General features: G+C 44.8%; 1 protein-coding gene across 1 annotated transcript in view; it reads left to right on the top strand.

The window, feature by feature from the left end:
• Window positions 1–26,665, top strand: part of NOX5 (NADPH oxidase 5) — a 111,078-nt gene that overhangs the window by 67,822 nt on the left and 16,591 nt on the right. The window contains 6 exon segments of the mRNA XM_078078935.1: window positions 17,730–17,853; window positions 19,703–19,848; window positions 24,081–24,233; window positions 24,235–24,298; window positions 25,173–25,389; window positions 25,392–25,426. Coding sequence (XP_077935061.1) covers window positions 17,734–17,853; window positions 19,703–19,848; window positions 24,081–24,233; window positions 24,235–24,298; window positions 25,173–25,389; window positions 25,392–25,426 — 735 coding nt within the window. The 5' untranslated portion in view covers window positions 17,730–17,733.

Here is a 26,665-nt window from a genome sequence, read left to right as displayed (position 1 = left end):
GCTCTCCCCACGTTTTCATGAAGTAGGGGGACAGCACGGCAAGGCCCAGCAGACTGACAGGGACCAGATCATCAACCACTGCTGCAGCCGCTGCAGGGGATAAAGACGAGGAGGACGTGTCCCTGCCTTCCCGGCTTAAATAGAAGATAAAGATAGCGGGTGAAAATGTAGTATCTTCTGAAATTTTATATGTCAATCAAAGTGATAACAGAACTTGCTGAAATGTTGTTAGTGATCTTAATGGCCCAGCTTTTCCACAGAAAGTTCATTTCTTTTTTTTATTTTTTTATTTTATTATGTTATGTTAGTCACCATACAATACATCATTAGTTTTTGATGTAGTGATCCACGATCCATTGTTTTCGTATAACACCCAGTGCTCCATGCAGTACGTGCCCTCCTTAATACCCATCACCGGGCTATCCCATCCCCCCACCCCCCTCCCCTCTAGAACCCTCAGTTTGTTTCTCAGAGTCCATAGTCTCTCATGGTTCATCTCTCCCTCCGATTTCCCCCCCTTCATTTTTCCCTTCCTTCTCTTGATGTCCTCCATGCTATTCCTTATGTTCCACAAATAAGTGAAACCATAGGATAATTGACTTTCTCTGCTTGACTTATTTCACTTAGCATAATCTCCTCCAGTCCCATCCATGTTGATGTAAAAGTTGGGTATTCATCTTTTCTGATGGCTGAGTAATATTCCATTGTATATATGGACCACATCTTCTTTATCCATTCATCTGTTGAAGGGCATCTCGGCTCTTTCCACAGTTTGGCTATTGCAGACATTGCTGCTATGAACATTGGGGTGCATATGGCCCTTCTTTTCACTACATCTGTGTCTTTGGGGTAAATACCCAGGAGTGCAATTGTTGGGTCATAGGGTAGCTCTATTTTTAAATTTTTGAAGAACCTCCACACTGTTTTCCCAAGTGGCTGTACCAACTTGCATTCCCACCAACAATGTAAGAGGGTTCCCCTTTCTCCACAACCTCTCCAACATTTGTTGTTTCTTTCCCTGTCCATTTTTGCCATTCTAACTGGTGTAAGGTGGTATCTCAATGTGGTTTTAATTTGAATTTCCCTGATGGCTAATGATGATGAACACTCTTTCATATGTCTGTTAGCCATTTGTATGTCTTCTTCAGAGAAGTGTCTGTTCATATCTTCTGCCCATTGTTTGACTTGATTATTTGTTTTTTGGGTGTTGAGTTTGAGAAGTTCTTTATAGATCTTGGATACCAGCCCTTTATCTGTAGTGTCATTTGCAAATATCTTCTCCCATTCTGTGGGTTGCCTCCTTGTTTTGTTGACTGTTTCCTTTGCTGTGCAGAAGCTTTTTATCTTGATGAAGTCCCAAAAGTTCATTTTTGCTTTTGTTTCACTAGCTTTTGGAGATGTATCTTGAAAGAAGTTGCTGTGGGCGATGTCAAAGAGGTTATTGCCTATGTTCTCCTCTAGGATTTTGATGGATTCCTGTCTCACATTGAGGTCTTTCATCCACTTTGAGTTTATCTTTGTGTATGGTGTAGAGAATGGTCGAGTTTCATTCTTCTGCATGTGGCTGTCCAATTTTCCCAGCACCATTTGTTGAAGAGACTGTCTTTTTTCCATTGCATATTTTTTCCTGCTTTGTCGAAGATTATTTGACCATAGAGTTGAGGGTCCATATCTGGGTTCTCTATTCTGTTCCTCTGGTCTATATGTCTGTTTTTGTGCCAGTACCATGTCTTGGTGATCACAGCTTTGTAATATAGCTTGAAATCGGGCAATGTGATGCCCCCAGCCACAGAAAGTTCATTTCAACTTTAGAGGGGTGGGGTTGGGGAGGATACACTATATTTCGTGTTGCAATAGAATGAACCCTACTTGCACCAGCAGGCCAGGAGCTCCTGCATATTTTTTTGGACCCCAGGGGTGCCCAGCTGGGGGTCAGGCCACCAGGAGGAGAATGATCCTTAGCAAATGACCTATAAACAAGTCCTTGTGATCCTTTCTCCCAGATGTGACTTGCATAACATGAACGAGGTCTACTTTTTTTTGGCTTTAAAATATACACTCCTGTGCATGCTTCTACACTATGTCCCGAGGCAGGGAGCAGAGGAAAAAAAAAAGCCTCCATGGAGCAGATGAGAGACTCAGTCCTGGAGAGGAGGTGACTTTTCCAGGCCATACAGTGAGTTAGCAGGCTGGGCTGGGGTGGTGGAGCGCCTTCTCCTGACAGATGCCTGGAGCTGGTTGGCCCTCCGATCCTGCTGACCCTCTTTAGAACCAGAGAGGGGCACTGTGCACAGTTGACTGGAGCGGGGAGATTGCTTTGTGGGTTGCTCACGTAGCCAGGCCGCTTTAGTCATTCACTAAATATTGACCAAGTGACTATCACAGCCCAGGTACTGTTCGAGTCTCGAGAATCATTTGCTAATAAAACAGACATAAGTTCTCACCCTCCTGGAGTTTACATTCTAGTCTAGGGGAGGTGGACAAAAAAAAAAGAACAACAAACAAATGTCATAAGGAAGCTCATCATATAGTGTGTCAGAAGATGATGCATGCTGTAGAAAGAAGAGAGTAGGGCAGGGTAACAGGATTTAGTAGTTTGGGGTCAGGTGAGATCTAATTTTAAAATAGGGTGCTCTGGGTAGACTTCCATCGAGAAGGTGTGAGACAAGCAAAAGCTTGAAAGATGTAAGGCAGTTAGCCAGGTAGATGTCTGGGAGAAGAGTGTTCCAGAAGCAATAGTCAGTGCAAATGCCCTGGGGCATCTAACTTACATTTGAACAGAATCTCCAGGGCAGCTGAGTGGAAAACAGACTATAAGGTGGTGAGGGTGAGATAGGGAGGTGAGTCGGGCTGTCAGAGTAGTCCAGGTGAGTGGTGAAGGTGGCTTTGGCTGCGGAGAGGTAATCAGATTCTGTATCTATTTCCAGTGTAGAAGCAATAGGGATTTGTTTGTGGGTTGGATGTCAGGTATGCAGGAAAAAAAGAAATAGATGACTACTCCACCTATAGTTTGAAAAGCTCGGTAAATGGAGGGGGGATCATTCACTGAGATGGGAACACCAGGTGGCTCAGACTTAGGGATACCACAAGTCCAGTTTGGGACACGTTAAGTTTGAGATGCATGTTGACATCCAAGTGGAGATGTGAAGTAGGTGGTTGGATCTCCTAGCCCACAGTTCAGGGCATGTATAGAACTTGCCCATGCAAACCAGGGAGTTAGATGAACTTAACAGGAAGTTAATCTGTAGAGAAAAGAAAAGATGTCTGACGACTGAGCCCAACTTTCAAAGGTCAGATGAAAGAACAGCTCTTATCAATAAGGCAAGATGCTGAGAAAGACAGTGAGTTAGAAAGGACACCAGGACAGGACAAGATCCTGGAAGTCAAATGAAGACAGAGGTGCAAGAAGGAAGGAGTACCCTCAAGTTCACTGAATGCTGCTGAGGACTCAGAATGACCCCTCCGCTTAGCAGGTTATTGGTAATCTCATTAAGACAGGCTTCTTTTGGGGAAAGAAGTCTGATTGGCATGGGTTTCCCTACCCCCACCCCCCAAAAATGGGAATGAAGACGTAGAGACTGAGTATAGGCAACTTGTTCAGGAAGTTTTGCTAATTAAGGAGAAATTGGGCAATCGCCAGAGGCCTCAAATGGGTAAGACACTAGGGCTCCAGGGCATAGGTGGGTGACCCATGGTCTTCTCTGGGGTTTGTCCACATCTTAGTGTCCTTCCCTGACCTTTCCTCCAGCAAGCAGGGAAAATTCATGGGCTACAGACTCAGGACTTAAAATCAGGGCCAAGAAGGAATAAACAATCTGCCATAGGGATAGAGTGAAAACATGTCATACCTTTGATTGAAAGAATGTAGAAAAATGAACTTTATTCTCCCCCCCCAAAAAAACCAACCAGTTGTGAGCATGACTATATAAAAGAAGCTCAGTGTCCCCTCCACAGGAAAATATGCCCCAATTCATTCAAGAAGGGAGGAAAAAAGGAGTTCACGATTTTCCTTCCATGAAGACGTTTCACTTCTCCACTAATCAGGCAAAGGCAGATCAAAACTGCAAAGTATCCTTTTTTACCTGATGGACAAGTATTTTAAAGAATAATCCCTACTATTCACAAGTGTTTGGTGAAAGAGGCATTCTCTGAAAACATGGGTGGGAGAGAAAACTGGTTCAAGATTCGGGGAAAGCAATTTGGCTTTATTAAAGGGCTTCAGAAAGTTTATACGTTTTACCCCCAGCAATTCCTCTTTTGGGAATCCAATTGAGAGAAACCACTGGAAGTTTGGACAAAGATTGAATCACAAGATTTCTCAGAAACTTGTTTACAGTAATGGAATAAATGTAAGAAAATCAAATGTCCAGACATAGAGCACTAGCTTACAACATTCGGACACATTCATATTTAATAATATGAGAAATGCTTAGTATATGTTGGTAAGTGGGGGGAAAAGCTACAGAATTACTTCAAGTGAGTGATTCCATGCTATCTTAGAGATTGCGCATTCATTCTCCAACTCTGTCTAGTTTAAAAATTAACCTATTGATTCAGTTATTTTAAAATTGTAATAACCATATTATTCTCCATATTTTTTTAAAGATTTTATTTATTTATTTAACAGAGAGACACAGCGAGAGAGGGAACACAGCAGGGGGAGTGGGAGAGGGAGAAGCAGGCTTCCCACTGAGCAGGGAGCCCGATGTGGGGCTCGATCCCAGGACCCTGGGATCATGACCTGAGCCAAAGGCAGACACTTAAAGACTGAGCCACCCAGGCGCCCGCATTCTCCATATTTCTAACTGGGTTTTCTTCACACGAGCTGAAACTGGTTTCCTTTCCTTTCTGCCCATTTTTATTTCTCAATTTCTTTTTTTAAATGGGTGTTTTTCTTTCCTTTCTCTCTTTAAAGACTCTACATATGCTTACAGAATGAATTCTCCCTATTATTGGTTTGATTGGCTATCTGCTTAGCATTAATTCTTTTTGGGTTTTGGGGCATACCAGCTTGTTGGCTCACCTTGAATGGGGTGTGTGTGTGTGTGTGTGTGTGTGTGTGTGTGTGTGTGTTCATGCTCTTTCTCTAAAAGTTTCATGGTTGCTTCCATCCAGCTTCTTGGGCCGCCCAATTCAACGCTGGTCTTGGGGGCTTGGGGCTCCCATCCATGGAGATCTGAGGACATTGTGAGTGCAGTCCCCAAACTGCAGTTGGCCTGGTCCAGCCCTGGGTGAGGAGGTTATGTCAACTCCTCTTTTTCTCCTACGTACAAAATATAAGTCAGTCCCAGGCTTTTTTCAGCCCTGTCCCATAATCAGGGCTCCCTCAGCCCAAGGCTCACATCCTTTCCCAGGAGCACAGTTCTTAGAAGCTGCACCCAGAGCTGAGCAGGACTAGAGCTTCCATTCGACAGGCACTGTGTGCTTCTGTTTCATCACTGGTCAACAGAGATGTTTATCTTATTTTTGATAGCAGCTGGTCTTTTAAATTTTTATCTTTATGTATTTACTTTTTTTCAAATTTTTATTTAAATACTAGTTAGTTAACACACAGTGCAATATTGGTTTCTGGAGAATTCAATGGTTCATCACTTACATATAACACCCATCACCCATCTAGTCCATCCCCCGCCCACCTCCCTCCATCAACCTCAGTTTGTTCTCTATTGTTAAGAGTCTCTTATGGTTTGTTTCTCTCTCTCTCTCTTCCCCCCGCTCCCATATGTTTATCTGTTTTGTTTCTTAAATTCCACATATGAGTGAAATCATCTGGTATTTGTCTTTCTCTGACTGACTTACTTCGCTTAGCATCATACCCTCTAGCTCCAACCACATTATTGCAAATGGCAAGATTTCATTCTTTTTAATGGCTGAGTAATATTCCATTGTATATATATACCACCTCTTCTTTATCTATTCATCAGTCAATGGAATTTGGGCTCTTTCCATAGTTTGACTATTTTTGATAATGCTTCTATAAACATCAGGGTGTATGTACTCCTTCAAATCTGTATTTTCGTATCCTTTGGGTAAATACCTAGTAATGTAATTGCTGGATTATAAGGTAGTTCTATATGTAACTTTTTGAGGAACCTCCATACTGTTTTTCAGAGTGGCTGCACCAGTTTGCATTCCCACCAACAGTGCTTGAAGGTTCCCCTTTCTCTGCATCCTCACCAACACCTGTTGTTTCCTGTGTTGTCAATTTTAGCCATTCTGACATATGTGAGGTGGTATCTCATTGTGGTTTTGATTTGTATTTTCCTAATGATGAGCGATGTTAAGCATCTTTTCATGTGTCTGTTAGCCATCTGGATGTCTTCTTTGGAAAAATGTGTATTCCTGTCTTCTGCCCATTTCTTAACTGGATTATTTGTTTTTTGGGTGTTGAGTTGGATAAGTTCTTTATACATTTTGGATACCCTTTATCAGATATGTCATTTGCAAATATCTCCTCCCATTCCATAGGCTGCCTTTTAGTTTTGTTGATTGCCTCACTGTGCAGAAGCTTTTTATCTTGATGAAGTCCCAACAGTTCATTTTGCTTTTGTTTCCTTTGCCTCCATTGATATGTCTAGTAAGAAGTTGCTACAGCTGAGGTCAAAGAGGTTACTGCCTGTGTTCTCCTCTAGGGTCTTGATGGTTTTCTCTTTCACATTTAGGTCTTTCATCTATTTTGTATTTATCTGTGTGTATAGTATAAGAAAGTGGTCCAGTTTCATCTGCATGTGGCCGTCCAGTTTTCTCAATGCCATTTGTTGAAGAGACTGTCTTTTTTCCATTGGATATTCTTTCCTGCCTCATCAAAGATTATTTGACCATGTAGTTGTGGGTCCATTTCTGGGTTTTCTATTCTGTTCCACTGATCTATATGTCTGCTTTTGTGCCAATATCATACTGTCTTGATCACTACAGCTTTGTAATATAACTTGAAGTCCAGAAATGTGATGCCTCCAGCTTTGCTTTCCTTTTTCAGAATTACTTTGGCTATTCGGGGTCTTTTGTGGTTCCATACAAATTTTAGGATTATTTGTTCTAGTTCTGTGAAAAATGCTGTTGGTATTTTGATAGGGATTGCTTTAAATCTGTAGATCGCTTTGGGTAGTATAGACATTTTAACAATATTTGTTCTTCCAATCCATGAGCATGAAATGTCTTTCCATTTCTTTGTGTCCTCTTCAATTTTGTTCATCAGTGTTTTATAGTTATCAGAGTACAGATCTTTTACCTCTTTGGTTAGGTTTATTCCTAGTATATTATGGTTTTTGGTGCAATTGTAGATGAGATCGATTCCTTGATTTCTTTTTTTGCTGCTTCGTTATTGGTGTATAGACATGCAACAGATTTCTGTACATTTATTTTTATATCCTGGGACTTTGCTGAATTCATGTATCAGTCCTAACAATTTTTTGGTGGAGTCTTTTGGGTTTTCTATATATACTATCATGTTGTCTGTAAATAGTGAAAGTTTGATTTCTTTCTTGCTGATTTGGATGCTTTTTATTTTTTCGTTGTCTGACTCTTGAGGCTAAGACTTCCAGTACTATGTTAAATAGTAATGGTGAGAGTGGACATCCCTGTCTTATTCCTGACCATTGGAGGAGAAGGTCTCAGTTTTTCCCCATTGAGGAAAATATTAACTTGGGTCTTTTCAGGTGCCTGGGTGGCTCAGTCGGTTAAGCGTCTGCCTTTGGCTTAGGTCATGATCCCAGGTTCTGGGATGGAGTCCTGCATCAGGCTCCCTGCTCAGTGGGGAGTCTGCTTCTCCCTCTCCCTCTGCCCCTCCTCCCTGCTAGTGCTCTCTCTCTCTCAAATAAATAAATAAATAAAATCTTAAAAAAAAACAACAACTGTGGGTCTTTCGTATATGGCCTTTGCCATGTTGAGGTACGTCTATCTATACCTACTTTGTTGAGGGTTTTTATCAAGAATAGATGCTGTATTTTGTCCAACACTTTTTCTGCATCTGTTGAGAGAATCATTTGGTTCTTATTCTTTCTTTTATTAATGTGGTGTATCATGTTGATTGATTTGCAAATATTGAACCACCCCTGCAGCCTAGGAATAAATCCCACTTGATCATGGTAAGTCTTTTAATGTACTGTTGGATTCAATTTGCTAGTATCTGGTTGAGAATTTTTACATCATCAGGGATATAGGCCTGTAATTCTCCTTTTTAGTGGAGTCTTTGTCTGGTTTTGGAATCAAAGTAATGCTGGCCTTGTAGATGCTGTTTGGGAGCTTTCCTCCCATTTCTGTTTTTTGGAACAATTTGAGAAGACTAGGTATTAACTCTTCTTTAAATGTCTGGTAAAATCCCCCTGGGAAGCCATCTGGCCCTGGACTTTTGTTTGTTGGGAGATTTTTGATTATTGATTCTATTTCTTTGCTGGTTATCAGTCTATTCAAGTTTTCTATTTCTTCCTGTTTTGGTTTTGGTAGTTTGTATGTTTCTAGGACTTTGTCCATTTCTTCCAGATTGCCCAGATTGTTAGCATATAATTTTTCATAATATTCTCTTATAATTGTTTGTATTTCTGTGGTGTTGGTTGTGATTTCTCCTCTCTCTTTGTGATTTTATTTATTTGGGTCCTTTCTCTTTTCTTTTTGATAAGTCTGGCTAGGGGTTTATCAGTTTTATTAATCCTTTCAAAGAACCAGCTCTTAGTTTCGTTGATCTGTTCTACTGTTTTGTTTGTTTGTTTCTATATCATTTATTTCTGCTCTAATCTTTATTATTTCCCTTCTTCTGCTGGCTTTAGGCTTTATTTGCTGTTCCTTTCCTAGCTCCCTTAGGTGTAAGGTTAGTTTGTGTATTTGAGACTTTTCTTGCTTCTTGAGGTAGGCCTGTATTGTTATATACTTCCCTCTTAGGACCACCTTTGCTGCATCCCAAAGGTTCTGGACTGTTGTGTTTTCATTTTCATTTGTTTCCATGTACTTTTTTATTTCTTCTTTAATTTCTTGGTTAACCCAATCATTCTTTAGTAGGATGTTCTTTAACCTCCATAGATTTGCGGTCTTTCCAATTTTTTTCTTGTGGTTAATTTCAAGTTTCATAGTATTCTGGTCAGAAATATGCATGGTATGATCTCAGTCTTTTTGTACTTGTTGAGGTCTGATTTGTGACCTAGTATGTGTTCTATTCTGGAGAATATTCCATGTGCACTCAAAAAGAATGTGTATTCTGCTGCTTTAGGATGAAATGTTCTGAATATATCTGTTAAGTCCATCTGGTCCAGTGTGTCATTCAAATCCATTGTTTCCTTGCTAATTTTCTGCTTAGATGATCTATCCATTGCTGTAAGTAGGGTGTTAAAGTCCCCTACTATTATTATAATATCAATGAATTTCGATATGTTTGTTATCAATTGATTCATATATTTTGGTGCTCCCAAGTTGGGGGCATAAATATTTACAATTGTTAGATCTTCTTGATAGATAGACCCTTAATTATGATATAATATCCTCCTTCAGGACAATGTTACAGTCTTTGGTTTAAACTCTAATTTGTCTGATATAAGTATAGCTACCCTGGCTTTCTTTTGGCATCCATTAGCATGATAGATGGTTCTCCATTTCCTCACTTTCGATCTGCAGTTGTCTTTAGGTCTAAAATTAGTCTCTTGCAGGCAGCATATAAATAGGTCTTGTTTTTTTTATCCATTCGGATACCCTATGTCTTTTGATTGGAGGATTTAGTCCATTTACATTCAGAGTGCTTATTGAAAGATATTAATTTAGCGCCATTGTGTTATCTGTAGGGTTGGTGTTTCTGGTGGTGTTCTCTGTTCCTTTCTAGTCTTTGTTGCTTTTGGTCTTTTTACCCCAGTCAGAATCGCCTTTAGCATTTCTTGCAGGGCTGGTTTAGTGGTCATGAACTCCTTTAATTTCGTTTGTCTGGGAAACTCTTTATCTCTCCTTCTATTCTGAATGACAGCCTTGCTGAATAAAGTATTCTTGGCTGCATATTTTTCCCATTCAGCACAGTGAATATACCATGCTACTCTCTTCCAGCAGCTTGCCAAATTTCTGTGGACAGATCTGCTGTGAACCTGATCTGTCTTCCCTTACAGGTTAAGGACTTTTTTTTCCCCTCACAGCTTTCAGGATTCTTTCATTGTCTGTGTATTTTGTGAATTTGGCTATGATATGTCTTGGTGATGGCTGGCTTTTGTTTACTTTAATGGGACTTCTCTGTACCTTTGCATTTTAATGCCCATTTCCTTCCCCAGATTAGGGAAGTTTTCAGCTATAATTTGTTCAAATGAACCTTCTGCCCCTTTTTCTCTCTCTTCATCTTCTGGGCCTCCTATGATATGATTGTTAATATGCCTTAAGTAGTCGCCGAGTTCCCTAAGTCTACATTCATGATCCAATAGTTTTCTTTCCCTCTTCTTCTCAGCTTTATCATTTTCCATAATTTTATCTTCTATATCACTAAAGTGTTCCTCTGCTTCATCCATCCTCATTGTCATGGCATCCATTTGGATTTGCATCTCAGTTATAGCATTTTAAATTTTGGCTTGACTAGATTGGATTCTCTAGTGTCTTCTTTGCTTTTCTCAAGCCCAGCTAGTATCCTTATAATTGTTGTTTTCAATTCTAATTGAGACATCTTACTTATATCTCTATTGATTAAATCCCTAGCTGTTACTTCTTCCTTTTCTTTCTTTTGGGGTGAATTCCTCCATCTTGTCATTTTGTCCAGGAGAAGGAAAGAAAAAAAGAAAGAAAGATAGATAGGTAGAAAGAAAGAAAGGTAGATAGAAAGAAAGAAAGAAAGAAAAAAGAAAAAAAGGAAGGAAGAAAGAAAGAATTTAAATCGTAGGTGGTATTTTGGTCTGCTCGTTAAAAGAAGCTAAATCCAAGAAATAAAAAATTTTTAAAAATTAAAGAAAATAAAAAATATATTTTTTTAAAAAAGAAAGAAAGCTAGATCATAGGTGGTGTTTTAGTTTGCTTGTTAAAGAAGCTAGATCCAAAAAATATAAAAAAATAATACAAATAATACAAATAAAAATAAAATACAAAATAAATTAATTAAATTAAATTTAAAATAATAATAAAAATAAAAAGGAAGCTAGATCCTATTGGCTCTAGAGCTGAGGCTTTGCAGCACTCTGCGTTTGGCAGACTTGGGGTGGGCAAGGGGTTGTGCTGGTCGTCTGGGGGCGGAGTCTGTTGTGCTAAATCTCAGGTGGACTTGCACCAGTGGAGATGTGCCTGCACAGTGCAGGAGGGCGTGGCTTGGTGTAAGCGGCTGAGGCCTCCATTGGCTGGTGCTGTGTTGCCCACTGAAGTCCATCAGTGCTGAGGGGCAGGATAAATATGGTGGTACCCAGGCCCTCTCCTCCCGTAGTGAGGAGTTTGCACTCACCACCCTTCAGAAAGCCCTCATAGAAGAGCACACAATCACCTCTTCTGTGTTCCCGGCTTCCGTCAGATCCCTGCCTTCACCCTGCCTGTGTCTGAGCTGTCTGCCTGCCAGGCAGCCAACACTCCTGTGTTCTATCTCAGGCATGACTGAGTTCCAAAACTCCAAATTTTAGAGATCGGTGCAAGCACCGATCCCTTGGTGGAGGTCTTGCTGCACTGGGGCCACCTACCGGTTTGTCCCAGAAATTGGCCTCGAGTCCTGTGCTAGTGAATGTGGCAGCTCAATGGCCCCCGCCAGGTCCCTCACCCCTGGAGAGGTTGAGCCCCCTCTCCCAAATGCACTCCAAGCAGAGGAACTGCCTCTCTCCATGTGACGCAGAGGATCCTCAGACCGTGCTGTCTACTCCCGGGTCTCCACCTTCCTTCACCAGAGCACTGCCTTAAATCTTTAAAAGTATTTTATCTTTCATTGCTTTGTGTGTGGTACAGATGAGGGGTCCTCAAAGAGTGAACTTCAGGCCATCTTAACCAGAAGCCCCAAATTGCAGCTTCTTACTTTTCTGACTCTGGCTTGTGGGTATGAAGGAAGTAACATTAGCATTCAGACCCACCTTTTTCTGATTGTGGATCTTGGCCTCCCTACTCCATTTTCAGTTTTCCCCAGGAATTTCTCCCAGTGGGCATTTGGTATCACATGTGCTCACAAGCCAGCCTGCTCAAATCCAGCCACTCAAATCCAGGTGCTCCCAGAGATGTTTACCACATGGCAGCCATTTAAGGACAACTCTCACTGCTCAGCAGCTGATGTCCTCCAAAAATTCAAGACCCCTGAGCCCAAATGGTATCAGAACCACCCGAATTCCCTGCAAAAGTGGAGAGAACGTCTCCTGTCTTTTCAGAGAGCTCAGACCAGAGTTCAAGGGTAGAGCTGAAGAACAGTCCCATATTTTCCTCCTCCTCTTTCCAGGGCCCATCCCAAGCCTTTTCTGCAAGGCTGTTGACCCAGAAAAGAGGCTGAGCTAAAATAAAGACAAAAGCATTTATTTGTGTTCTCAGAACTGAGAATTCTGGGGAAACAGATGTAGGCAGCAACCCAAACTGCCCTCCCAGGGAACAAAAGTCAAGAAAATTTTAAAGACAAAAGGGAATGCTTTTATATGTTGTTTACAAAGAATTTTGATTGGTTTAGGGGGCAGAAAACAAGCCTTGGCTGAGTATAATTGGTTGCTAAGGCTCTCACTAAGCTAAGTCTCTTACTGTAGCAAGTTGTAGGTGTTCAGGTGGAATCCTCAGAATACTTGCAGTTTGGCCAGGTTCAGAAGTTCATGGTTCCACCTGTTGAAATGTCCAGGAGGCCCAGCTTCTTTATGGCCTCCCAGCTCCATGAGAGGAGATGTAGGTGAAACCCCTTGACATAAGTGAAACCATTCCATTTTACCTTTCAAAAGGCAAACCAGCTCATGCCAACAGGTTCATCAGAAACTACTCCCCTCTGGTGGCGCCTGGGTGGCTCAGTCGTTAAGCGTCTGCCTTCGGCTCAGGTCATGATCCCAGAGTCCTGGGATCGAGCCCCGCATCGGGCTCCCTGCTCTGCGGGAAGCCTGCTTTCTCCCTCTCCCACTCCCCCCGCTTGTGTTCTCTCTCTCGCTGTGTATCTCTCTCTGTCAAATAAATAAACAAAATCTTTAAAAAAAAAAAAAAAAAAAAACTACTCCCCTCTGAATCCCATGCTGGGCCACCTTCTGCATGTGACTAGAAAGGAACACTTCATTGTAGCAGAGATTTTATCTGGATGGGTGGATTGCAGTGATTTTTAAAATCTTTTTTGTGCTTTTATATATTTTCCTATAATTAATGTTTATAAGTTTTGTAATCATGCAAAAATGTTGATGGGGGAAAAAGTATACTTCCCAAATGTTGGTTAGAAGAAAGCCATGTTCAAAAATGCATATTCACAGTGTTTATCATCCTCCTTCTAAAAATTCGCATTTTGTCCATATAGTAGGAGATAAACTAGACTTTGATCTGTCAGAACTTTGGCAAGTACTTGGTCACGTTGCTCCATTGCTTTGTATGTTTTACTGGCTCCCCAGCAATCAGGGCAGGGGCCTCGCTCTTTAGCTCACCTCATACTAGACCCTCCTGCTCCTGGTTCCAGTTCTGCTTTCAAGCTTGTCCTTCCCCATGTCATTGTTTAGTTAGACCTGAACTACTCATAGCTTCCTGAACGCAGAATGCATTCCCATCTCCATGCCTTTGTGTTTGATCTTCTCGTTGCTCCCAATGTCCTTTCTGCTTTCTACCTGGCAAACTCTTATCCACACTCTAAAACCCATCTCAGATCAGTCACCTCCACTGGGAAATCCTCCTGATGCTCTCTTCTGTATCTGCCTGGATCACGCTGGATTATTTTACTCATCTCTGTATACCCTGACTGTGCATGGCACGTGGTGTTTCATGAATACTTGTCAAATGGAGGCAGGTTTATTCATTCCACAAATGTGTATGGAGTGTTCCCTATGTACTGAGCACCGTGCTAGTTTTCTGGGATTCAAGATTAATGAGGCAGACACCTTGCCTTTCGGAGCTCACAGTCCAGTGGGGTAGACAGAGAATCGTGCACAGATAACCACAATGACAAGAGGACACACGCAACTCTGCCTCACCTCTTCTCCTTCTTCCTTCTCTTCCTTAACTGGTCACAACCTGAAAGCATAATTCATCTTTTCTTTGCTTATTTCTTCCAAAGAATTTTCCATTTCCTACATGTAGTTTCTGGAGTCACTTAATAGAAGTTTCTCTTTCTCTCTTCCCTCTAGCATGAGGAACACTCTCCGAATAGTCAAGGTAGCCCCCAAATTGCTGCTTCCCAAGCAAGTGAACACCCCATGACTGGGGGTGTGCAAGTCAAGGTTGCCGACCACCAGGTCTGGTTGGGGTAGGGTGGAGGAGGGACTTAAGCTAAAAGAAAGGTTGGTTGAACTCTATGACCTTGAAGTTCTTTCCAGTCCTGATTTTAAGGAAAACACGTCAAACCTAAACCAAGATCATGGGGCTGAATTTCTTAAATGCTATCATCACAGCACAAACTCTGGGATAGTCACCCTTGAAAGAGAAACAGATGTTCTTTATCATCTCTGACGCTGTCTTAAATCATCTGGACCCAGTGAATTATGTCTCTTGCCATAGCAAGAGCAAACCAGAGTGCAGTGGGGCCAGTGATCAGTTAGGGCAAAGCAAGCCTGGACCTAAACTCCTGGTCTCCTGAGGAAAATTCTGGCCTCTGCTGAGCACATTGTTCCCCCAGAGCTCTGAAATCTGAAGATTCCTAGCTCCTCGTCGAGGAGTTCTCTCTCCTTCGGAGCTACCTTCTTTTTCCCGCCCATCCCACCCTCCCTTCTTCCTGCCGGCTGTTCCAGCCTCTTCTCCACCAGCTTCCCAGAATTTCTTCTCCTTCTGCAGGCCTGAAACACTAACATTTCCCAGAAGAGGGAAGTGCACATCAGATACCCTATCCCCACCTTCCCTGGGTTAGCATTTGCACGCAGCCTATTTCCCAGAGTTCTCTCTTCTTTGTGGAATGCCTTCCTGTGGGTCCCGAGAGATAAAGTAAGTGGGGCTGTTTAACTTCCAGGTGAGAGCCTGGACCAGCCGGCATGGGTCGCCAACATCCAGGGTGCTCGTCAAATGTGCAGATTCCTGGGTCCCACCCCAAAGTTGGTGAGCCAGAGTGGGCATCTTAGCAAGCTCTCCCTGTCTCTAACAGGCAGGTATCACAGCTTGGGGGCTGCTAGTCTTCCAAGCACTGCACCGTTGGACAGCGGGTGGTGGTTGACAGATTTCTTCATAGTGAACTATCCTCGTATATCTGGAAGGAGTCCTTCCTGATAAAGGTGGATTATTATTTTTTGAAGTAAATTCCAGGATTCAACTTGGTTATATTCTAGTTCGAGTGTTGCATCTCTACCAGTTACATTTGTCTAGAATTTTCCTTTTTTTGTATGCTATCTACATCGGGATTGGGTAATGCTAGCTTGGTCAAATTAAATTGGGAGTCTTACCATTATTTTTTTTACCATCGGAGATAGTCTGACACTGGGCCTAGTCTTTGAAGATTGGATAGGACTCAGCTACAAAAACAAGCTGGGGCTGACATTTCACTGCCTTTCTCATTTCTGAAATGATTTTTGGTCTGTTAAGATTGTTACGTCTTCTTGAAATCAACTCATTTCCCTGAATTCGCCAAACATTTGCACCAGACACTCATATGTCTGTAGCCCCTCCGTTTTTATTGCCTTTCTCGATATTAATGTTGTATTTTTTCCACTTGTTTTCTTTAATCGTGCTTTTCTACATACACTTTTCAAAGACCCAACTTCTTTTTTCACTGTATTGAAGCATAATTGATAAACAATAAACTGCATACTTAAAATGAACAATTTGATGAGTTTTTAACATATGGATACATCTGCGAAACCATCGCCATAATCAAAAATAAATGTATTATTTTGACCTTTTTTAGTTTTCTAGTTCCTGAATTTCGGATTTTATATTTAATGGTCTATCTTTAGATAGACATGTATATTTTATTATTTTTTCCTGGTTTCTTAAGTGGAAGTTAGCTTGTTTATTCTTAATTTTTATGTATAAACACAGTTGATTCTCATTATTCATGGCAATTATGTCCTCTAAATTCATCGCAAACCACGAATTAGGGACTTCTGAGCCTTTGCTCCTCAGGAAAATACAGGGTTAGGTTCCTGCCAACATCTAGTCACAAAGTGTTTTTTATCAAACAATCAATATATAATCTTGTTTTATGTGTGATTCTTTTAAAGACTCCTTTAAAAATATAAATTGTTGATTTGTTAACATAGAACTCATGGTCAACAGCACTAGGACTCATGTCTGAACAAAGCTTACCTAATACACATATTTTTCCTGTAAGGCATATTGCAGCCTTTTTGTGCTTAGGAACACTAGTCAGCATTTCAACACCACTCTTGGGGCCATTTTAAACAGCAAAATCACTGGTACAGCGTGGGGACTATAATCAATGATATGGTAACAGTGTTGCCTGGTAACAGATGGTAGCTACACTTGCAATGAGCACAGCTTAACTAGAGATGCACCTGAAACTGACATAACATTGTGTGTCAACCACACTCAAAAAAAAAAAATTTTTTTAAGAATGAAAAAAATAAAGAGCAAAACAACCAACAAAAAGCACAAAAATTCAAAACTTGCAGCACTCAGTAGATCATGCAAAGGACACTCGTTCTCAGTATGAAAGCTGAAACAAGAAGGCAGAGGGTCCCCTTATTCAACCTCAGCTGGGAACCTGTACATCAGGCAACTCAAATTGATCACTGCTTTGCTCATGTCCACAATGTCTGGGAAAATGCTGCAAGTATTGGATTGGGGGTTACTAACAAGTTTCAACAAACAGGTGAATTCGTGAATATGGAATCTACAAATAATGAGGATCGATTGTAGCTAAATCATTTAACGTTCTATTGAACTCATGGGATACAGGCAAAGTCATTCTCTCAGAGAAATGTTTATGGTAATAGATCCTATAAATCCTCACTCACAGCTTCATTTTTGGTTTTGTCGGGTTCTGATGCCACAGAAAGTGGTGTACTCATTTATCACTAACCTCTGTTCAGGTCATTGTGTAGTTAGCTCATCTGGGAGGGTGTCAGTTCGCTGATACTCTTGGAACATCATAGAATATGCCCTGGACCCAGAGGGTCAAGACCCGAGGTCTGAGTCCTGGTGTGGCTTGTTCTAGAAGTGTTCAAGTAGAGGGTGGAGGCTCTGGGGCATGATGGAAAACACACTGGCCTTGGATTCGAACACTCTCTCTCACTGGCTGAATGAATTTCGCTAAAATATTCATCTTCTCTGAATCTATTTCCTCCCTATAAAACGTCATGACCCACCAGGTTGTGACAGAGACCAAACGAAGTAGTGGGTGGGAAGTATTTGGAAAACAGTGAAGAGCTGTGTAAATGTGAGGTGGGGAATATTGTCATCATGTTAATAGCATTCCCAGAGTGTGCTACTCTCTGACTTCAGGGCCACAATTTGGGCTCCATCTCACTGGGACCCTATCATTCCAGAACCTAAAGAGACATGAGTCCAGGCTGACTGATGCCAGATGGAAGAAAGAGACAGGGAGGTAGGGACGTAAAGAAGAAGCAGTCTTGGAGAGGCTCCTCTCCCATGGGCAAAGCTGATCCAACCCATGGAAGGCCTGAGGCCCCGGTTAGAAAAAGGCACACGTCCTGGAACCACCAGGAGCCTTTGGCCACCCCAAACCCATAACCAATCTCCTTTTCGTCCAGCGCCATGAGTACTGAGGAAGATGCCAAGTGGATTCAGTGGGTGACACACCAGTTTGAGACCATTGCGGGAAAAGACCGGGAGATCAACCTGCAAGAATTCAAAGCAGCCCTGAATGTGAACGAGGCAAGTGTCCACTCCGGAAGTGGGCCCTGCGTTCATAACGGAGGAGCAATCTGGCTCTCAGGGACACAGTACCTCACAAGGAGGGAAAGATCGCTCCCCAGGGGGTCCTCAGGGCTTCCGGCCCCACCTCTAAGCAGGATCCGAGCGTTTCAGTCTCTGTTCCTGATGCCCTCCCATCTCTCTGGTAGCCGTGCCTCCTGGGGTCTTCAAAACAACATGTAAAGTTGGGTATCAGGAGCTTGCCAGATCTTAAGAAATATTTTTGGCCTCATATTTTCCACCAGCCTCATGGGCAGAGTTGACACTATGATGTCTGTAAGTCTCCTTCCAAGAAATAAGCTTCTCAATGATCTGTATCCATGAAACTCCCACCCCATTCCCAAACCCGCTCTCATTTCATAAGTTCTCTGCCCATTCCTGGAGGAGCCTGCATGCCCCACAAACAGGGGAGACATCCGCAGAGATATGGGGGTAGTGAGCCTGCAAATGTTAACTTCTCCCCACATGTTTCATGGGCTGGCATCTGGTGGTGGCCTGTGTCCTTGATAGGGGCGAGCCAATGAGCATTTGCATGTCCCTATTTGGATCAGAGGGCCCCTCACTTGCTGGTAGCAGGGAAACTGCTAAGAACTCTAAATGCCATGCCTCCTTCCATAGTAAACATGGGGAAGGAAAAAAAGACATTCTGCCTAACAATACATTACACTCTTTTTTTAAAAAAAATATTTTATTTATTTATTTATTTGAGAGAGAGAGAGCACGAGCAGGGGGGATGGAGGGGGAGGGAGAAGCAGACTTCCCGCTGAGCAGGGAGCCTGACTCGGTGCTCCATCCCAGGACTCTGGGATCATGACCTGAGCTGAAGGCAGACGCTTAACCCACCCAGGCCTCCCAGTACATTACACTCTTAACAGGACGCTGTAAAATACCTTAAGATAGAGACCACTCAGGATGGTAGAGAGTGATAAAGGCATTAGCCAGGGATCCAGGGAAGAAAGAGGAGCCGAGGCAGGGGTGAGTGTCTACAGCAGACTTCAGCCCCCACTTCCTGCTTGTGAACTCCTCATGGTTTCTTTAGGTCAGACATGAAGCCCTGCGAGCCCCTCTCCCTGCCTCGAGGGGAGCCTCCGGGGCCGGCATATCTGGGGCACTGACCCCGCCTGTCTTAATTTCTGTGCTGGGGGCCTAACACCAGGCCTGGCAAGTCGGGCGGGGCTGTGCAGGACATGATTGCTGAATGAATGGATGAATGGATGAATGAATGAATGAATGAGTGAACGAGTGAATAGAGTGAGTGAATAGGAGCTTAAGAATCAGCCGGAAGTGTAAGCGCAGGGACCCTAAACAATAAGTACAGGGACGATCCAGGTGCTCAAGTGCCATCTACCCTCTAAGACCTTCCTGGTTCACTTGTCCCTTGTGTTCACCCCAAGGGGGATGAGACAGGACCTGGGAGGAGCCTGCAGGGGGAGCCTGCATTTTGCATGTTGAGGGGTCTGGACTGCAAGGCTGATGGGGGTGACGGGCATGTAGGGGACAGAGAGCCTGTACAAATGACCAAGTGTGAGGGGCCAGCAGGGGGCCTGAGGCCCAGACCCAAGCCCAGCCTCACTGCTGGGATCTGAACCGTTCTTCCACGGGAGCCCAAACTTGCTCTAGGCCAGCAGGAGGGGCCGGGCACACCGCCCCCTGGTGTGGCCAAACGGGCCCATCACACCCGGTGCGCAAGCACTGGGGGCCTGCGTGAGGCCCCCCCACCCCACAGCGCATGCGCGCACACCCTGCAGGCCTTCAAAGCCCGGGCGCCGCGGCCACACTGTGCCCATCTCCCGCCCTTCTCTGGCCACAGTCCTTCTTTGCCGAGACATTCTTCACCCTGTTTGACCCCGACGGAGGTGGCACCATCACCCTCCAGGAGCTGCTGGAGGCGCTGACCCTGCTCATCCACGGCAACCCCATGGACAAACTCCAATTCCTCTTCCAGGTGTACGACGTCGGTGCTAAGGGCTCCGGAGGGACGGGCGGGCGGGGGGCGGGGCGGCCTCAGTGGGAGGGGCAAAGGGATCCGCCCACCCCAGTGCGGGTTTTCTCCAGACCAGGCGGATGGCTCCGCCCCCCCCGTGTGCCCCCACCATCTCTCTGTCTGACCACTGCCTCCCTCTGTGGAGACGTGGGAGAAGGGGCCACTCTGGCCCAGGAGACCAATGCCCTTGATTCGATCTCCAGAAGCCTGAACTTCTTTTGAAAGTTTGAAAAAAGAAATTGCTTTATTTTTTTCCTTATTATAACATATGTCTACTGAGAACATTTTAGACAATAGAGAATGGTTTAAAGAAGAAAGCCAAAATCACCCATAACAGTTTTCTGTACTGCCTTCTAATTGATCTCTCTGTCTCTCCTTCTCTGTACACAGCCCCACACTTTTTTTTAAAATGGGATTACACTATACGTACTGCCTTTTCTTGCTAAACAATATAAACACTTGTTCGTGTAAGACTATATTGCTTTCTAACCTCATTTTTACTGTAGCAAAATATACATAACATTAAATTTACCACTTTAACCATTTTTTTAAGTGTCAGTGTAACAGCATTAAGTGCATTCACATTGTTGGGCAACCATCACCACCATCCACCCACAGAACTTTTTCATCTTTCCAAACTGAAACGCTATACCCACTCAACACTAGCTCCTATTCTCAACACCAGCTCCTATTCTGCCCTCCCCAGCTCCTGGCAACCACTCTCTCCTTTCTGTCTCTAAGAATTTGACTACTCTAGGTATCTCATATGAGTGGAATCATGTAATACTTGAACTTTTGTATCTGGCTTATTTCACTTAGCATAATGTCTTTAAGGTTCACCATGTCATACCATGCGACAGGATTTAATTCTTTTTTAAGGCTGGACAATATTTCATTGTATGATACCACATTTTGTTTATCCATCCATCTGTCAGTGGACATTTGGGTTGTTTCCACCTCCTGACTACTGCGGATAATGCTGCTGTGAACACAAGTGTGGGTCTTTGGAACCCTGCTTTCCATTCTTCGGGGTAAATACCCAGATGTGGAATTGCCAGATCATATGGTAGTTCTATTTTTAATCATTCGAGGAATGCCCTATTCTTCCACAAGGTTATACCATTTTCCCTTCCCACCAGCAACGCACAGGGTTCCAGTTTCTCCACATCCTTGCCAAGACTTGTTATTTCTGTTTCTCTTTTTTAATAGTAGCCCCCTACTCGGTTGGTTAAACGTCTGCCTTCGGCTCAGGTCATAATCCCAGGGTCCTGGGATCAAGCCCCACATTGGGCTCCCTGCTCAGCAGGGAGTCTGCTTCTCACTCTGACCCTCCCCCTCTGGTCATGCTCTTTCTCTTGCTTTCTCTCTCTCTTTCAAATAAATACGTAAAATCTTAAAAAAAAAAAAATAGTAGCCACCTTAGTGTGTATGAAGTGGTAACTCAGTGTGTTTACAGCATCACTTTCTGTGACCGTGTCCGATTCCACCCTTTGTACATATGTGACCCTGTGTCCCGTGCAGCACAGCCTAGGAGTTCAGATCTCTGACCTGGAGGTCAGGCTGCCAAAGTTCAGCTCCACCACTTATTAATAATCACGGAGCCTCGGGCAAGTCACTTAACTTCTTTGTGCCTCAGTTTCTCTACCTCTCATATGTGAATAATGGTTATAATAACAGTCTACACTCATGAGGCTGATAGGATTAAATTAGTTAGCTTATGTAGACTCAGAACAGTGCCCAGCACACCTTTATAAGTGTTAGCTGTTATTTATTACTGGTTATTCAAACCCCATTACCAAAATGGAGAATTTCATTGTCTCCCCATTCCCACCACTTTTTTTTCTTTTCTTTTCTGTTCTTTTCTTTTCCTTTCTTTCTTTTTTCTTTTGCATTAAAAATGACACTGCTGTGAATGTCCTGCTTTTAAATCTTTGGCAACTGTGGGGCATCAAGCATCTCTGAGGCCCTGGAGTCATCAGAGGAAGGAGGACTCCAGTTGGAAAGAGGCATCCAGTGAGACTGGGATGATGGGTGAGGCCAGACTGGACAGGCCTTGGTGGCCAAGGTTTGGTCTCAGTACAATTAACCACGGGGAGCCACTGAAGAGTGTTGAGCAGAGAGGCCACTGGGCTGGATTTGCATCCTGAAAAGCTCAACCTAGCTGCAGGCCTGCTCCCGGGCAGGGCCCTCTGTCCTCTGGGGTTTCTTTAGCTCCCAGTCCCACCTGACTCAATCTAGCCAGACCTCATTCCTGGAACCCACTCCCCAAATTGGCCCCCTTCCCCTAGTACACAGGCAGTTGGCCACACCCGCTTCCTGAACATCTTTCTCAGACCCCCCCCCCCCCAGTCTCCATGGGACAGTCCTTACTGACTGCTTCCTGACCACCAAGCTTTGCTCACTCCTGAGAGGCTGGTTTGTGACAGGAAAAAGAGCACACTCACCTTCTCCTTGCAGGCAGTGGTGGGGAGGAAGGCAGGACAGGGCAGGTGGAAGGAGATTTGTAGTTTTATGGCAGGAACCAGAGGGCATTCCCTTCCAGTGGCTTCTGTTTTCTCTGAGAGCCAGGCAGGGAGTGGATGCACATGGAGGTGAGAAGTGCTCCTTGCAGGCAGTAGGAGAGTGACCTCACAAGAGAAGCAGGAGAAAGTTGCCGGGCAAGTTGAAGGCCTTGCTGTGGCTGGGGATCAAAGCTTCCTGCTGTCTTGACAGCTTTTCTTCAAGAATGTTCTATCAGCTGCCCTGGTGCAGGAAGGGAAAGAACAGGTGGCTAGATTCACTCAGGGATGGGATACATTTAGGTCACTGGAATAGAAGGACAGCAGGACAAGGAAGAGGAATGTGTGTATGAGAATAATAGTGAAGGGGGACCCTGGATTTGAAACTAGCCAAGGAGTGAATAAAGCTGGTTGGATGAGAGGGTGTGAAGGCAGCAGGGGAGGGACTCTAGATGCGGTTAGAAGCCTGTTGCCTGGTGGCTCTTGACTGGGAAAGCTGAAGGACAGGAGGCGTGACTGGAGAGTGGGACATTAGACTCTGCACTGTCATGTGATTACAGACTTTGGCTTGGGCCTTTATGATGATCAAAATACCAATAAGACTTTCCATTTATATGCAGCTACCTTCTTCCAGATACTGCAGTAATTGTTACTGCTTTATAATTGTTATCCTTGAACCAGTTCTGAAAGGGAGGAATTATTCCCATTCTGTAGATGAGCAAAGGAAGGTTAGCTGCTCCGAAGGACTTACAGCCCATCATCACAGTTAGTGAGGGGCAGAAACATGAAGCTACCTCATGTGTGTCTCCCTCCAAATCAGGCCAAGAGCTCATTAATCATGGGCCCTGCTGCTCATGCAGAGTGGAAAAATATACAGAAAAAAATGGCCCAAATCTCATCTTGTTGGGTAGATTTGGCTTCCTTGACCCATCACACCTTTAGTCACTCATGTTCACATAAGACCACATGACTGGACTTGGGGGCTCAGCTCTGACCTCTCAGGACAACATGGAAAAGCAAGATCTGCTACAAGTTAGAGAACAACAGGGACTTTCCCTCACCACCAACCCCTGTACAATTTGCCTCTGGATAATTGAGGCTCTGGGCATGTAGCTCCTTACAGATTAAGCAAGTGTATCTTCTCTCCCGCCTCCCCCCCCTTTTTTTTTGGAGAGAGAGAGAGCTCCAGTGGGGAGAGGGGCAGAGGGAGAGGGAGGGAGAAGGAGGGAGAGAATCTCAAGCAGGCTCCAAGCTCAGCGCGAGCCCAACAAGGGGCTCGATCCCACAATCCTAAGATCATGACCTAAGCCAAAATCAAGAGTCAGATGCTTAACTGATACAGCCACCCAGGTGCCCCAAGCAAGTGTATCTTCTGTGCAGGTGGTCTTGGAAGCTCAGTACTTAGAGAGGAGGCTGCAGATTCTGGAGAAAGGCATGTACTAAAGCTAAGATTCTCCATGCTTGGGGAGGAGTTTATCTCCACTGAGCTGGGCAGTAGGGAGCCATGGAAGGTTTCTGAGCTGGGGATGATATTATGTACTTTGTGATTGCCTGGTCTATACCCCGAAAGGGACTTGGTTGGCAGAAAACTGGAGGGGGGCGAATAGGGAAAGTTCCCCACTTCATGTAATGGTTGGGCATGGGGGAATCTGTAGGTAGAGAGTGGGGTCCGGGGCAGGCCCCCGCTCGGCTTCATCCCCACTTGGGACCGGCAGCGGCTCCATGGACGTGGATGAGCTGCGCACCGTGCTGCAGTCGTGCGTGCGCGAGAGCGCCATCTCGCGGCCAGACGAGAAACTGGACCAGCTACTGGAGCTCTTGGAGTCCGCCGACAAGGACGGCAACCGCGCCATCACCTTCGATCCGGAACGAGCTGCCGCGCTTCCCCGGGGCCATGGAGAACCTGACCATCAGATGCGGCCCTGTCTCTGGCGTGGGCACTGCCCGTGTAGAGGTTAGATTCCAGGTGTGCAGAGTGGCCGGTAAGTTCCGGGGATTCCCCGGCCCCGCCCCGGCCCCGCCCGCTTTCTCATAGGGGACAAAGGTCCGTTCTGCGGGGAGCTGTGGTCATGTCTCCGCTTTACAGTGTTTTTTCAGAATCAGCTTCACAGTACTAAGCACCTACAGTGGGCTGGGCATTTTTACAAATATACCAGTGCATTTTATAGCAACGCCCAAAAGGAAATTAGTTACCTCACCCGAAGTAACTTACCTAGGATCACACAAATAATTAGCAGAGGCAGACATTTATTCAACTTGGTCGAGCAGGCACTGTTAATTTATAAGTAATTTATGCCAATAAACAAATGCATAAACTAGAGAAGTGCTAAATTGAACAGAGCTATGGAGGAAAATAAAATAGACGGGGTGTAATGACACACCCAAGTTTGTCTGACTCCAAGCTCTGAAAAGGGCCGCTGTTGTAGTTCATTCTTTTTGTGTATTAGCTTACTTGTGGGTTATTTACCACAACATATCTCAGGTTTTTCCACCCTTTTCGATTGCCTTTTCCCCCCCTTCAGTTGGTAGGTAAGGGAAGTAATAGAAACAGCCGTGATTATGGCATCAGACAGATGGGAGTTCCATCTCGGCCTTGCCTAGCTGTGTGACTCTGAGCAAGTTGCTTGACCTCTCTGTTTCCTTCTAGAAAGGGAAGCCAGCCGCTTGCCGCGGGGCTCCAGAGAGTTGGTGGGTTACGGTGGGCGTGAGGTCTCTAGGTTCCCACTCGGGTGCTGCCCGCCACACCCCGCGCGGATTGCCCCCTCCGCAGCCCGCCGGGCCCGTGCCTCTGAGCAGAGCCCCTCTCTCGCAGCGCTACGCACTGGCTGAAGCCCCCCCCCCCCCCCCACCGCCAGCCGCGCTGGCGCCGTGCCCGCCCTCTGACCTCCGCCTTCTCCAACCACCGCAGCCACCTGCTCTGTCTGGCCGCCGACGCGGGCCTCCACGTGCTGCTCTTCGCGCTGGCGGCCAGCGCACACCGGGCCCCGGGCCCCAGCGTCATGGTGGCCAAGGACTGTGCCAGTGTCTCAACATTGACTGTAGCTTCATCGCGGTAGGACTCCGGGGGCACAATGCTGGGAAGCGGGTGGGGAGGGGGCATGCTCATGCAGGTTCCTCATAGCCCAAGGGACCCACACGTGGACTCCCAGAGTGCCAGGGCAGAAGGGTACCTCAGCCGTCAGCTGCGTCAATCAGTACTGGGTGGACATTGAGGCCCAGAGAGGGGCAGTGACTTGTCCATAGTCACACAGCCTGTGAAACACAGCCGGCAATTTTGTGCACTTACTATGTACACTCTCGGTGCTAAGCCCTTTCCATTTGATGTTCACAACGGCCTGTGGTGGCCCCAGGGCAGGTGGGGTGGCTCCCGCGCAGGACTCCAAGCAGACAGAGAACACAGTAGGAGCCCTTGAATGCCAGGCTGATGAGTCAGAACTGATACTCCGCGCCAGGGAGTGAGGTCTCCAAGCGTGTTTGATTGTGCGCTGCTATAATTAAAACAGGAACAGAAAATGAAAAACCCTTCCAATGACCCAAGATGTGCTCATTTACTTATAATGATGTGCATGCCCTGTTATCATTATAGCACCGTATAAGGCAAGAGTCATCCTGAACGGTCAGGGATGTACATCTTTAGTTCAGATACTCTTCTTGATAATGTCAGCTTCTTATGTGGGTTTTATTTTTATCCTCAGAACTGGCTACATACCAAGAGTCAGAGACCCATAACTCATTTGCTTGGTCACTTGCTTTATTAACCCTGCTTTCAATCAGCACTTTCTCCACAGGAAATCTTGTCTTTTCTCTGAGAGGTAGTTTAACTTGGTTAAAACCAAACAATGTCATCTGCAAGTGTACGTATCTGGGCACACATATATTGAAAGCAAATGAGCAAGGAGGGAGCCCTCGTCCAAAGCCTCTTTGGAAAACCCGGTCTTCCTCCAGGACACCTTGAGAACTAGACATAACACGTGCCTGTCTGACATACAGACTAAATGAGGGCAGCGTGTCGACATGGATATTAAATGTTAGCAAAAGCTTCTGTGCTTCTCATGTGTTTAGGTAAAAGTAATACCAGCAGTCATTCTGTAACATTTTCTCTTCCTGCCCCAATTCCGGAGACCCTGCTTTGGACACCTCGGCTGTGGACCCAGGGGAGCAGCGAAGGCTTGGGGGCAGGGGAGATGGTGAAGGGGCCCGTCGGGGAGGCACAGCCCGCTCAGAGGGAGGCGGGGAGACAGCTGCTGGGGAAAGGAGAACGGGGCCGAGAAAGAGAGAGCCAGGTGGGGGC

The sequence above is a fragment of the Halichoerus grypus genome, chromosome 8 (genome assembly GCF_964656455.1).
Source record: "Halichoerus grypus chromosome 8, mHalGry1.hap1.1, whole genome shotgun sequence".
In the NCBI taxonomy this organism is placed as follows: Eukaryota; Metazoa; Chordata; class Mammalia; order Carnivora; family Phocidae; genus Halichoerus; species Halichoerus grypus.
Note: the sequence above shows the minus strand (reverse complement) of the source record. Positions and strands in the feature narration are given on the sequence as shown.